The following is a 16,013-nucleotide window of genomic DNA, read 5'->3' on the forward strand; positions in this document are numbered from 1 at the left end:
GGCTACTTTCACACATCCGGTTTGAGCTCTGCGGCTCAATCCAGCTGTGAAGCCTATGCAACGGATGCGGTGAAAACACCGCATCCTTTGCATACGTTTTTTACATGCGGCCGGTCCGGTTTTTGCCGCTTGCGGCATGCTACTGAGCATGCGCAGTGGCAAAAACCGCATGCGGCGGCCGGATGCGGTTTTTGCCGCATCGTGCCGCATCCGGCATCCATAGGGATGCATTGGGAAAAGCGCCGCATCGGCCGGATGCGTCGCGATGCGGTTTTTTTTGCCGGAGCAAAAAACGTTGCAGGGAACGTTCCATCCGGCCGCCGCATCGGCTAAATCTGCCGCATGCGGCAAAAACCGGACCGAACGCAAGCCCATGCGGCACAATGCGGCACTAATTAAAGTCTATGCAGGAAAAACGCAACCGGCAGCAAAAAAAAACGGTTGCGGTTTTCCTGCAAAGTGCCGGATTGTGCCGCATAGCAAAAGCCGGAGGTGTGAAAGTAGCCTAACAAGGAGTAATAGATTGTAGTCACCTGTCCTACAGTCACCTGTGCCCAGTAATGGCCGATAACAAGGCGTAATAGATTGTAGTCACCTGGCCTACAGTTGCCTCTCCCCAGTAATGGCTGATAACAGGGAATAATAGATTGTAGTCACCCATCCTACAGTCACCTGTGCCCAGTAATGGCTGATCAAGGAAAAGATAAAAACACGGTCCGGAGGAGCGCTAAAGAAGCCTGGTTAAATGGTAAGTTAAAAAAATATTTTTCTTTTTTTTAAACTTTTATTGCCTCTGTGGCAGGTTATTAAATAAAAGTTAAATATTTTTTTTTAACTTCCCATTTAACCTGGCTTCTTTAGCGCTCCTCCGGACCGTGTTTTTACCTTTTCCTTGATTCACTGTTCCCTTTGTGGGATTCACGGCAGGAGCTGCTTTGTTTGGAGGCATTGATCACTAACAGGGTCAGCGGCGTGCAGGCTCCCCGTTGATCGGTCTTCTGACCGCTCCATTGAAGCTCCAGTCTTCACAGACAGATCTACCCGGACCAGCGTCCAGGCACCTGTAATAGGAGATTTTCCACGCTAATACCGCGGTTGTGCAGGGGTGCACAACCACGTCAGGTGAGCGGCTCCACTTATCCTTGACTATACCATCCCCGAAAATTCTTCACATGTGCTCCTATCTCCATTCTATTCAGTAATGGCTGATAACAGGGAGTAATAGATTTCAGTGTAATATCCTACAGTCTCCTCCCCCAGTAATGGCTGATAACCGGGAGTAATAGATTGTAGTCACCTCTCCTACAGTTTCCTCCTCCAGTAATGGGTGATAACAGGGAGTAATAGATTGCAGTCTCCTGTCCTACAATCTCCCCTCCCCATTAATGGCTGATAACAGAGAACAACAGATGTGCAAAACATATGGAGATGGTTCAGACACATTAAAGGCGGCTGACCACCTAATGTGTATGAGGCCTCCTGACCCTCGGATGAGCGTGCGAGAGGTATCGGGAGAGCTGACTGCGACAATCCGCTGTGTGCGACAACTGTCCTGGGAAAGCAAGTTACTAAGACAAGTGTCCGATACGAAATCAGTAGAAAAATCAAACAAAACCCATGTGCGCAGTGAGGGCAGATCTGCTGCGGCCGATACACAGCGCGGCAGGCAGTAATGGCACCACACGCGCTCTGCTTCCCCAAGATACTACAAATATGTGCTAAGACTTCTCAAGCCTCCAACTGTGATGAGAAACCTACAAGACCTGCTCCTTGTGCTAAGTAACAAGGACATCACACACCAACTGTAACCTGGGACTGGGGGTCACAGATCGTCCTGCAGTGTAAAGCATCACAATCAAATGATCACTTAAAGTATTTATTAACTGTCAAGAGTAAAAGTGCTGCTGTGGACCCAGCTCCATCCACTATAATTCTCAGCCTGTGACATCCTATAAGATCAGCACAACCTCTCCTGAAATACTCTGTGCTGCTGTGGACCCAGCTCCTTCCACTAGAATTCTCAGCCTGTGACGTCCTACAAGATCAGCACACCCCATTCCTGAAATACTTTGTACTGCTGTGGACCCGGCTCCTTCGACTATCTAACTCTCAGCCTGTGACATCTTATAAGATCAGCATACCTCTCTCTAGAAATACTCTGTGCTGCTGTGGACCCAGCTCCTTCCACTATGTAACTCTCAGCCTGTGACGTCCTATAAGATCAGCACAATCTGTCCTGAAATACTCTGTGCTGCTGGGGACCTGCTCCTTCCACTATGTATGATTTTCCACAAGTTCAGCACAAATGTCTCCTGAAATGCTCTGTTCTGCTGTTAACACTGCTCTAATACAATAAAATCATTGGTAATCGCGATCCATCTTCTGGCCATAAGTTAATGGATTGATATTGGGAAATCTGTAGCAGAAACGCACCCCGACATGCAGAGGTGACAAGCTGTACTCACCTTTCTTGTCATCCGCTTCATCTTCATCATCCCCATCATTATCATCATCATCATCATCCAACCCATCTTCTTCATCAGCCTCGTCGTCCTCCTCGTCGTCGTCATCATCATCCTCTTCCTCCTCCTCCTCGTCCTCCTCCTCTTCCTGTGGATCCAGGTCTGGCTCGCTGGGCGAGATGGATGCGTCAGACATTGCAAATGTGTCCGGGGAGCAGCACGTTACCTGCGCATCCTACTGGGACAAACGGGGAGCTGCAAATATAAACATCGGGTAAGAAAAGTGCCATTCACTGACAGCAAATCGAGGCTCAAAATAAATTAGAAAGTTGTAGAACAGAAACTCAGAATCAAGATGGGGAAAAGAGGAGATAAGAGTTGGGGAGAGGGGGAAGCTTTTTCAGGTTGCACCTCCATCCGTTCACATCACACTGTAATTGCTACTAATAAGTAAAAGTGTTCGGACTTGCGGCTTCTCGTTATGTGACCGGATAGTGCAGCCGCCATTGTCACTATAACTGGCAGAGATCAGACTATGATCGCAATCACTTCCACCTGGTGAGACCCAACAGAGAGAAAACACATATTTCTGGGAGATGGACTGATAACACAGAGCAACAGCCTGCATTCCTCTTATAAGCAAAGTCAGAACCAGCAGATAGAGCCAGGTACGTAGAGATCAGAATCGTGTTGGTCCAATCAAGCGACAGCGTCAAGGGACAGCTAAGACCTGGACTAGCAGGGAATCTGGACTATCAGACACGGCAGACGGCAGCTCTGCCATACTAACACTTCACAGAACATATCCTGCATTTGCTGTATTTGAATGGCGAACATCCTGCACCTCACAGACGACGGATCAGCGAGTGTTGGGATGAACCCCGTTTTTGTAGCGTTAGAAGCATTAAATATCTTTTATCTGCTTATAACAAAGTATCTGATTCCTCTCCTCGCCCAAAACATGGCATCCCATAACCTTATTCTTCTGGGTGACACTTTAAAAAAAATTATTTAAAAGGGAACCAATCACCAGGATTTTCCTATATAACCTAAAGCATGTGCTATAATGACACTATCAGGCTAATGCTATACATACCTGTAGTGGTCAGCTCGGATGTTTAGGTTTTGAAATACAAGCAAGTAAAGTTTATAAAATCGGCAGCTTCTTGAGTGACAGCAGCTGAGGATCAGATAATATGTGGGGGGATATTCATAGTTATCCCCTCCCCCTCTTAGAATTAGCATAAGTATTATACCATTGATTTAACTTTTCACTAGCAAGGACCTGTGTGAAGTCATACCATGTGACCAGAAGGGGCGGGGCCTCAGCAAACAAAGCTAATACCATAAAGCAACATTTGTCTGTTTGCTGAGACCCCGCCCCTTCTGGTCACATGGGTATGATGTCACACAGGTCCTGCTAATGAAAGGTTAAATCGATTGTATAATACTTATGCTAATTCTAACAGGGGAAGGGGACAACTATGAATACACCCCCCAGATATTATCTGATCCTCAGCTGCTGTCACTCAACAAGCTGCTGATTTCATAAACTTTACTTTCTTGGATTTCAAAACCTAAACATCCGAGCTGACCACTAAAGGAATGTATAGAATCGGCCTGATAGTGCCAGTATAGCCCTGGATTTAGGTTATATAGGAAAATCCCGGTGATTGGTTGCTTTTAAAGCTTGCCTGATGATCGGGCCAAGTGCTGATAAAGTGATCGATCTGCCCAATCATTAGACGAACCGTGCTGGCACAGAGACGGCTCCTCTCCCTCCCTGGAAGCCACAAGTAAGATAGCAGGCAGTTCTCTTTCCTGTGTTGGGGGGGGAAAAAGCTGATAACAGCGAGCCACTGCAGCCAGCATATGTGGTATTGCCCCATGAGGAAACTGCAAATTACTGACATGCTGTGGTCAGGGCTCCAATATACCCGCTGTGGGTGATTGCAGTGATGATAATGCTGCTATACTGCTATATGGCAGCGAGTCCGCCATCATATTCCCCCTCCCCAAGTACGTCCGCAACCCCCTCAGAACGTCCGCAACCCCCCCAGTACGTCCGCAACCCCCCCACCCCTATATGTACAGACCCCCTTCTGTATGTATGAAACACCCCCTGGATGTGTGCAGCAACCCCCAAGCCCTACAGGCGCAACCCCTCCCCGTATGGGTGCAACCCCCTACCCCTATATATACAAAATCCCCGTCAGTACAGAACCCCCCTCCCCCCATGTATTTCTACTGGCCCCTGCAAGATGGGAGTAGTCGGCTATGATATCCGATGTCTCCTCTGTCGTGTCATTTACAGACAGACATAGGGAATATCTGGCCTTCACCGCGCCCTCTGTACACGTTTAGCGCGCACATCATGGTGTACACATGACACGACCATGAAACTCTACAGAGGCTTTGATATTGGATGTTGTCATTTTTCTCCACAGACACAGCGAGGGCCTAACATTAAGTGTTTCTGTATATTTTAGATTGGAGTTACTGCAAATTAGAAGCTGCTTAAAAGTGCCCAGAGGAGCACGTCCACCCTGCTGTAAAGCCCGCAGAGCGACCTCTGGTGGTGAGGGGGCATCGCACGGGTGGGTCCCGCTGTGGGCCATTTACACGGATGTCCATTTCGGCACTATGTGCCGTCTGTATGTGGCCGCTGAGCGCAGAAGGCGTTATTCTGCAACTGTCACATTGAGAGACGACGATCACCGACACCAAACCGATCAACCAGCGCTCGCCGGACAGAACCTGCAGAATGTCTGATATTGGGTGCAGATGATCGAGGCCAGATCACCGAACCTAACCTCACAGAAGGTGACGGAGGGCGTGCACAGCGGGTCACCAGGAAGCATTACATCCATACTGCACAGACCACATGAAGACACGCTAATGCTTTCTGGTCACCATGACACGTACATACTGATCCAATCCTCTCCACCATAATCTCACTCACCTAATATAGTATCGCCAGAAAATGACAGCAAAGTGTCACATACACACTGAACCATCATCTAATATACAAACAGGCTCATACACACTGATCCATCATCTAATATACAAAGAGGGGCTCATACACACTGATCCATCATCTAATATACAAAGAGGGGATCATACACACTGATCCATCATCTAATATACAAAGAGGGGCTCAAACACACTGATCCATCATCTAATATACAAAGAGGGGATCATATAAACTGATCTATCATCTAATATGCAACAAGGGGATCATACACACTGATCCATCATCTTACAACCAGGGGCTCACACACGGAGCCATCACCTATTATACAACCAGGGGTCCTACACACTAATCCATCATGTAATATACAACCAGGGGTTCACACACACTGATCCATCATCTAATATAGAAATGGGATCATACACACTGATCCATCATCTAATATAGAAATGGGATCATACACACTGATCCATCATCTAATATACAAACAGGGGCTCCTACACACTGATCCATCATCTAGTATACAACCAGGAGCACATACATACTAATCCATCATCTAGGATACAATCAAAGGCATATACATGCTGATCCATCATATGCAGTGTACAACCAGGGGCTCCTACACACTGATCCATCATCTATTATACAACCAGGGGCTCCTACATACTGTTCCATCATCTAATATACAACCAGGGGCTCTCACACACTGATCCATCATCTAATATACAAATGGGATCATAGACACTGATCCATCATCTAATATACAAACAGGGGTCATACACACTAATCCATCATCTAATATACAACCAGGGGCTCCTACACACTGATCCATCATCTAATATACAACCAGGGGCTCACACAAACTGCTCTATCCTCTAATATACAACCAGGAGCTCATACACACTGATCCATCATAGTATACAACCAGGACCTCATACATACTAATCTATCATCTACCGTGTACAACCAGGGGCTCACACACACACTGATCTATCTTCTAATATACAACCAGGAGCTCATACACACTGATCCATCATCTAGTATACAACCAGGAGCACATACATACTAATCCATCATCTAGGATACAATCAAAGGCATATACATGCTGATCCATCATATGCAGTGTACAACCAGGGGCTCCTACACACTGATCCATCATTTATTATACAACCAGGGGCTCCTACATACTGTTCCATCATCTAATATACATCCAGGGGCTTCCTACACACTGATCCATTATCTAGTATACAACTAGGGCATCAACCAGGGGTCCATACACACTGATACATACATAACCTGATGCTCATACACAACCAGGATTTCATACACACTGATTCATCATAGTATACAGCCAGGAGCTCATACATACTGATCTATCATCTAGGATACAATCAAAGGCTCATAAATACTGATCCATCGTCTACAGTGTTTCCCGGAAAATAAGCCCTAGTAGGATTTTTCGGCCTTTTTGGAGTAGGCTTGAAATATAAGCCGTAATCCAAAAATGAGCCCTAGCTGCATACTTAGACAAAAAGTATCCTGAAATAGGACATCCCTATTTCAGTATACATAACTTTTATTGTCCCCTTGTGTTGCTCTAATCCCCTGCTAATTAAAAGAATGAATATTCACCCTCTCTGAGTCCCGCACTGCACCTGCGGTACTGCCGGCCTGAGGCTCGCATCACAATCATCGGTGACTCTCCTCAGCTGACAGTGACAGCATGTATCTCTATGCAGCGGTTACTCTCAGCTCAGGAGAGTAGCTAAGGCCGGTTTCACACATCCGGCTTTTTGCCGTTTTGCCGGATGCGGCGCTCTCCCGTACAGTTAAGGCTACTTTCACACATCCGGCTTGAGCTCTGCGGCTCAATCCGGCTGTGCAAGCTATGCAACGGATGCGGTGAAAATACCGCATCCTTTGCATAAGTTTTTCCTTTGCGGCCAGTCCGGTTTTTGCCGCTTGCGGCATGCTACAGAGCATGCATGCGCAGTGGCAAAAACCGCATGCGGCGGCCGGATGCGGTTATTGCCGCATCGCGCCGCATCCGGCCGCCATAGGCATGCATTGAAAAATGTGCCGCATCGGCCGAATGCGGCGCAATGCGGTTTTTTTTGCCGCACGAAAAAACGTGCCAGGCAACGTTCCATCCGGCCGCCGCATCGGCTAAATCTGCCGCATGTGGCAAAAAACGGATGGAACGCAAGGCCATGCGGCACAATGCGGCACTAATTAAAGTCTATGCAGGAAAATCGCAACCGGCAACAAAAAAAAAACGGTTGCGATTTTCCTGCAAAGTGCCGGAGTGTGCCGCATTGCAGAAACCGGAGGTGTGAAAGCAGCCTAATACAGTACAATGACAGCGCTGTAACTTCCGGGTCACACGCGCCAGTCACATGACAGCATGTGACCGGCACTTGTTGCGCTGTCACTGTACTGTATTAACTGTACGGGAGAGCGCCGCATCCGGCAAAACGGCAAAAAGCCGAATGTGTGAAACCGGCCTAAGGATTGCGATGCGTTCCTAGTACAGTGATATAGGACAGCAGGCAGGGAGTATCGGTGCAGGACAGGACTCAGAGCGGTGGGCAGTGCTCTGGGTGGGGAAGAGCGTGAATATGAATTCACTTAATTAGCCGACACTCCTGATCTGAGAGTGACAGCCTGTATGTCTATGCCACTGTCACTCTCGGCTCAGGAGAGATACCGAGGACTGTGGTGCGATTCTTGGCCATTGATATAGCAGGCAAATATAAGACAACCCCTGAAAATAAACCCTAGCACATTTTTTAAAGCAGAAAAGAAAACAAGCCCCTTGTCTTATTTTCGGGGAAACACGGCAGCATGCAACCAAGTGGTCAAACACGCTGATCTAAAATCTAACAAACCATGATCTTTACACACTGATCCATTATCTCCTACCCAACTAGGAGCTTATACACACTGATCCATCATCTCATACACAACCAGGAACTCATACCCACTAATCCATCATCTAGTATACATCCAGAAGATCATACACACTGATCAATTATGTAATACACAACTGTTGGCTCATACCCAATGATCTATAAATCACATACACACTGAGACATCACTTAGTGTAAAAGGAGTTCATACACACTGATCCATCATTAGTATACAACCAGGGGCTCATATACATTAATCCATCATCTAGTATACAACTAGGATACACACTGATCCATTGTCTAGTATACAATCTTGTTTTGATAAACACTGATCCATCATCCAGTCTGTTACCAGGCACACACACACACACACACACACACACACACACACACATGGACACACACACACACACATGGACACACACACACACACACACACACACACACACACACACACACATGGACACACACACACACACATGGACACACACACACACACACGAACAGAGACACACAGACACACACGCACACACACGAACAGACACACACACACGGACACACGAACAGACACACACACACGGACACACACACACACACACACACGAACAGAGACACACACACACACACGAACAGACACACACACACACAAATCATCTAATATACAACCAGGGCCTCATACACACTAATTCATCATCTAATATGCCACCAGGGGCTCATACACACTGATCCATCATCTAATACACCACCAGGAACTCATACACACTGATCCATTATCTCATACACAACTGGTGGCTCATACACACTGATCCATCATATATTATACCACCAGGGGCTCATACACACTGATCCATCATCTAATACACCACCAGGGGCTCATACACACTGATCCATCATCTAATACACCACCAGGGGCTCAGACATACAGATTCATCATCCAGTATACAACCAGGGGCTGATACACGCTGACCCATCATGTCATACACAACCAGTGGCTCGTACACACTGATCCATCATCCACTCACCTTGTACAACTAGGATCTCATTTATCACCTGCTGTAGATCCAGCACCATTATACACACAAATCTATATCAAGTGTCTCATACACACCAACAAATGATCAACTATAGACCCAGGCTCTTGTACTCACTGCTCTAAAAGCCACTATAGACCCATTGTCTCCTATTCACTGGTTCATTATCCACTGGAGATCAAAATTAGAGAACACACAATTTCCTAAATGTTGCGGTCATTGTGTCGTCCTATGTGATATCCTAACATGAGGAAACTCGCAGTATTTTAAGCTTATAACATAAACTGAATTTATTGTAAAGCACAAAATAAAAATGTAAATGAGGTAAATGGGAAAGAACACCGATCAAAATTAGACCACTTTCACACGTCCGTGCAAAACACACACGTTTTGCACGGTCCGTGGTGTAGGTGCATATGTGTGTGTTCAGTGTATGCAGTCAGTGTGCTATCCGTGTGACATCCACATAGAAAACGGACAGCATGAATTTCTATACTTACCTATCCATGGTGCTGCTGTGTCCAGCGCTGCTGCTGCTTCCGGTCATCGGTGCAGTGCATTATGCAATGAGCGGGGGTCAGAAGCAAGTGACAGCAGGGCAGAAGACAGCAGCACTGGAGACAAGCGAGTATAGAAAATCATTTTATTTCACAGACATGTGTTTTTTTCCAATACATGTCACACAGATATCACACGGATCACATTAATGTGAGCTCCGTGCGCTCCGTGTGACACCCGTGCTGCCGGAGAAAAATTGGACATGTCTACATGTGGAGCACACGGACACACAGTCCATGTGAAAAAACACGCACATGTGCGCAGACCCATTGATTTTAATTAGTCCTTGTGTGTCCATGTCTCTGGTATGTGTGAAAACCGGACACACGGATCTGTGAAGAAGGCCTTAGGGCCGTTTCACACATCCGGTATTTTGCCAAATTGCCGGATCCGGCACACTCCAGTGCAGTGTATACAGTACAATGGCATTACGGCAACCTCTGGTCACATGCTGTCATGTGACCAAAGCATGTGACCGGCGCTTGCCGCGATGCCATTGTACAGTATTAACACTGTACTGGAGTGTGCCGGATCCGTCAATCCGGCAAAATGCCGGATGTGTGAAACGGCCCTTAGAGAATACTTTCAGATACCTGCAAGTTATTGGTGTTAATCTGGCATCTGGTGCTAATTTCCTTAATTATCAGATAAACCCTACAGTATGTAACTGGCGCCTAACTTTCCAGTTTGCACTGACTTTGGAAAACTGGTGTGCCATTCCAAAGTGACTGAAACCCTCCGGCAGCAGGTTGCCCAGATGAAGGTGAAAGGGGTGACCCTATCAGCCATAGCAAGAGACGTTGGTTGTTCCAAGTCTGTGATTTCAAGAATATTGCATCTTTACAACATCACCAACTATTTCAAGTCCCCCAAGAAGGCTGGTCACCCTCAAAAGACAAATGGAAGGGAGGACAGGATAATGCGGAGAATCTCCATGGGTAATCGTTTCATCACTGCAGCTGGAATTGCTCGCCGATCCAGCACTGAACAGGGTAAGGATCTTGTCATACAGTGTCACGACGTTTTATAGCATTTGGACTGAAAGCCCACTCTGCAGTGACCAAACCTCTCATTAGCAAAAAGAATCACAAGGCTAGATTCATCTTTGGCGAGGAGCATGTTATGTGGACAGAGGAGAAGTGTCCACAGTTCATTCTAGTGATAAAAGCAAGTGTAATTTATTTGGGTGTGATCGGAAACATTATGTTCATCGACAAAGTGGGAAAAGACTGAACCCAAAGTGTGTTAAGAAGTGAGTGAAAGGCGGTGGAGGAAGTGTCATGGTTTGGGGGATGTTTTCTGCAGCAGGAGTTGGACCTCTCATACAGCTACATGGCAGAGAGAGTGAATGCAAGTGTGGATCAGAACCTTATACACAACACGTGGTTCCTTACTTTTGTTCATCACTCAATCAGCCAGCAATTTTCATGCAGTACAATGCTCCCCGTCACAGCAAAACCGGGAAAGGAGTCCATAGAAACAGAAAACACTGAAGTAATGAAATGGCCACAGCCCAGAGTCCTGATCTAAACCCAATAGAAAACCTCTGGAAAATCCTTGGTGACAAAGTTATGGCCAAAAGACCCACAACAGTCAAAGAACTGTGGAAGAGACTGGAAGAAGAGTGGACCAAAATCCCACCAGAGCAGTGAGAGAGACTAGTGATGTCCTGTGGCTGCAGATGTCTTTCACAGCGACAGCCGGTGCACGTCCTACTGATCGGTGACTGTTGTTACCTGCAGAAAATGTAGTTATAATCTTTCTCTGTGCTACAGTCATTGCTGTTCTCTAATTATGATCATCATGTTTTGGGCAAAGTAAAGGTTTTATGTTGAGAAACTCTGGATCTTTTGTAAAACCCTGTTCTTGTTGCATGGTGCATCCCTTACAGGAAACCTCCAAATGTTCATCAATGTAGATTACATTATTTCTGAAAAAAGCGAGTGATCACACATTGTTCTCTAATTTTAATCTCAAGTGTAGAGTCATAGTGTCTTGTAGACTCGGTCACAAACAGATCCATCACCCACTATAGAGCAGGTTCTCATATAAAATGATCCATCGTCCTCTACATCCAAGGACCTCACACACTATTCCAATGTCCTATGTAACCTGGGTCTCATTCACACTAATCCATGCTCCTCTTTAGACCAAGGGCGTCAAACACAACTAATATATTCATCCTCTATAGACCCAGGGTCTCGTACACACTAATTCATGAAACTCTAAAGACTATGGGTTTCATACACATTGATTCCTCATTTTCTATAGAATCAGGGTTCATAAATACTGATCCATCGTCCACGATAGACCGAGGGTCTCATACCCACTGATCCATGATCCACTACAGACCCTGGGTCCTATTCACAGTAACCCATCCTCCACTAAACCCAAGCTTTCATGCACACTGATCCATCACCCACTATAAACCCTGGATTCCATACACAATGATCAATAATCGTCTATAGACCCAGAGTTTTACAGACTGATCCATCTTTCTCTATTGACCTTGGGTATCGTACTCACTGATACATCCTTCACAATAGACCCAGGCTCTGGTACTCACTAATTCACCATCCTCTATAAAGCAAGGGACTCATACAAACTGATCCATCACCCACTATAAATCAGGTGTCAATTACTCACTGATCCATCATTCTCTATAGATGCATGTTTCCATATTCACTGATCAATTACCCATTCTAGACCCAGGATGTAATACTCACTGATCCCCCATTCTCTATAGATCAAGGATGTCATACTCACTGATCCCCCATTCTCTATAGATCAAGGCTTCCATATTCACTGATCCCCCATTCTCTATAGATCAAGGCTTCCATACTCACTGATCCCCCATTCTTTATAGATCAAGGCTTCCATACCCACTGATCCCCCATTCTCTACAGATCAAGGCTTCCATACTCACTGATCCCCATTCTCTACAGATCAAGGCTTCCATACTCACTGATCCCCCCCATTCTTTATAGATCAAGGCTTCCATACTCACTGATCCCCCATTCTCTACAAATCAAGGCTTCCATACTCACTGATCCACCATTCTCTATAGATCAACGCTTCCATACTCACTGATCCACCATTCTCTTTAGATCAAGGCTTCCATACTCACTGATCCCCCATTCTCTACAGATCAAGGCTTCCATACTCACTGATCCCCCATTCTCTATAGATCAAGGCTTCCATACTCACTGATCCACCATTCTTTATAGACCTATGTTTCCAAACTCACTGTTCCATCACCCCACTTCAGATCCAGGAACTCATACACAGTCAACCATTGACTGCTATAGACACAGGGTCCTATACTCACTGTTCCCCCAATTTCTATAGTCCCAGGGTCCCATACGCACAAATCCACCATTCTCTATAGATCAAGGCTTCCATACCCACTGATGCTCCATTCTCTATAGACCAAGGCTTTCATACTCACTAATCCATCATCCTCTATAAACCCATATTTTAATACTCACTGATCCATCATCCTATATAGACCTATGTTCCCAAACTCACTGATCCATCCCCACTTCAGATCCAAAAACTCAGTCATCCATTAATTACTATAGGCCCAGGGTCCCATACTCACTGTTCCACCAATTTCTATAGTCCCAGGGTTCCATACTCACTGATCCACCATTCTATATAGAATCAGGTTTTCATACTCACTAATTCTTCATCCTTTATACACCCAGGTTTCTATAGTCACTGATCCATCACGCACTATATACCCAGGATCTCCTACTCACTGATCCATCATCCTCTCTAGCCCCAGGTCCCAGTACTCAGATCACTGGGGGAGGGGCTTTGTCATGGTTCCCCGGACCCCAATATAACACACGTGTATGTAATAACGTCCCCGTATAGCGCGGCGGGGGTGTGCACGCGAGGGGCGGCCGCGCGCACTCACCTCACTCGGGTTCGGCTCGGTCCTGCCCTCAGCCCGGGCTCTCTCCCCAGCTCCGGGGATCCCCGTTTCCCTGACTCCTGTTCCGGCCTCTACGAGTCTCCCCCGCCTCCGCTCAGTCCCTGCAGGCCTGTCCGCTCAGCGCCGCCCCGCCGGGAACACAGGACACGGCACTGAACGTTCCGACCTGCAAGAAAGGTTCCGCCTCAGGGGACTGACAGTAGAGGCGGCAGAGAGCGGAGAACCGCGGCCGTAATCCGGGGCTGAGCCGGTGTAACGTCCTGGACAGTGGAAGACTGTCATGTGTGTCCTGTACCACTGACTGCACATGCAACACAGACACTCAGTGTATAATCCAGAATCACAGGGAATAATCCAATATAATAGAATATTCCCATACAGAAGAAGAAATATACCACAATCATATAACAGTGTAATATAGAATAATAGGAATAATCCTACATAATATATCATAGAGTATAACAGAGAAATAGAATAATAGTCATATGGAATAATCCTATATGCAGTAAGTGTTATACAGAAGACACAAAATACATGACCCCTATGTAATAAACACAGAGTAAGAGTATAATATAGAGTAATAGGGTAATAACAGTATAATATACACTGGTAGTGTCACAATCATATATAATAGTGTAGTGTAATGTACTAATCCATGTCATGGAATCAGAATTATATAAATATGTAATGATCGTATAATCTATACATAAGTGTCACATACAATATAAGAATATATAATAATCCTATAATAATAGTCTAAGAATATGATACAGAACAATAGTGTAATCATAAAAGTGTCATCTAGAATAATAATGTAATAATCCGTTGTAATACTACTACTAATAATAATAATCAGTAATAAATGAATGAACCCTTGATACCTACTGGGCATTACACTGACAATGCTACGGTATCGAGCCAGGAATGACTGATCCAACTCATCTGATCCATCTCCTGGTACTGGTCATAACCTCATCTGAATCATCTCCTGGTACTGGTCATAACCTCATCTAATCCATCTCCTGGTACTGATCTATCTCCTGGTACTGATCTATCTCCTGGTACTGGAAATCATGTCAACCAAGTCTCACTACTGGTCATAATGAGTGATGAGCGAGCACTATCATGCTCGGGTGCTCGGTACTTGAGTATAATGGAAGTCAATGTGGGACTTGAACATTTTTCTTGGAAATCTCATCATTTGACGTGATTTCAAGTACAAAGACATAGATCAGTACCAGGAGATGGATCAGATGAGGTGATGACCAATAGAAGAAGATGGATCAGATGAGGTAATGACCAGTACCAGAAGATGATCAGATGAGGTAATGGTGATAACCTCTTATGATCCATCTCCTGGTACTGGTTATCACCTCATGTGATCCATCTCCTGGTACTGAACCATCTCCTGGTTCTGGAAATCATGTGAACTGATCCATGTTCTGGTACGGGACATTATCTCAGCTGATCCATCTCATAGTACTGGACATCACCTCATCTGATCCATCTCCCGATACTAGTCATCACCTCATCTAATCCATCTCCTGGTACTGATCCATTTAAAAGTACTGGAAATCACGCCAACTAATCCTCTCCCTGTAATGGAAATGACCTCATCTGATCCATCTCTTGGTACTGATCCATCTCCCGATACTGGACATCCCCTCATCTGATCCATGTCCCGGTACTTTGAATTACCTCATCTGATCCATCTTCCGGTACTGGTCATCACCTCATCTGATATATCTCTTGGTACTGATCCATCTCCAGGTACTGACAATCACATCAACTGATCCAACTCCTGGCACTGATCCATTTAAAAGTACTGGAAATCATGCCAACTGGTCCATCTCCCTGTACTGGATATGACCTCATCTGATCCATCTCCTGGTACTGATCCAGCTCCCTGTACTGGATATGACCTCATCTGATGCATCTCCCGATACTTGAAATTATCTAATCTGATCCATGTTCTGGTACTGGTCATCACCTCATCTGATCTATCTCTTGGTACTGATCCATCTCCCAGTTCTGGCAATCATGTCAACTGATCCAACTCCTGGTACTGATCCATATTCTGGTACTGGAAATCACATCAACTGATCCATCTCCTGGTATTGGCCATTGCTTCATCTGATCCAT

General features: G+C 45.6%; 1 protein-coding gene across 2 annotated transcripts in view; it reads right to left on the reverse strand.

Moving 5' to 3' along the window:
• The window catches only part of RAD54L2 (RAD54 like 2), a 34,398-nt gene extending 20,398 nt beyond the window's left edge, over positions 1-14,000 (reverse strand). For both annotated transcript variants that reach the window (XM_075321665.1, XM_075321664.1), the window contains exons 1-2: positions 13,854-14,000; positions 2,466-2,717 (exon numbers count right to left, since the gene is read on the reverse strand). In XM_075321665.1, coding sequence (XP_075177780.1) covers positions 2,466-2,658 — 193 coding nt within the window. In that variant the 5' untranslated portion in view covers positions 2,659-2,717; positions 13,854-14,000. The remainder of the gene's footprint in view (positions 1-2,465; positions 2,718-13,853) is intronic.
• Positions 14,001-16,013: the final 2,013 nt, after the last annotated feature.

The sequence above is a fragment of the Anomaloglossus baeobatrachus genome, chromosome 8, assembly GCF_048569485.1.
Source record: "Anomaloglossus baeobatrachus isolate aAnoBae1 chromosome 8, aAnoBae1.hap1, whole genome shotgun sequence".
Lineage (NCBI taxonomy): Eukaryota > Metazoa > Chordata > Amphibia > Anura > Aromobatidae > Anomaloglossus > Anomaloglossus baeobatrachus.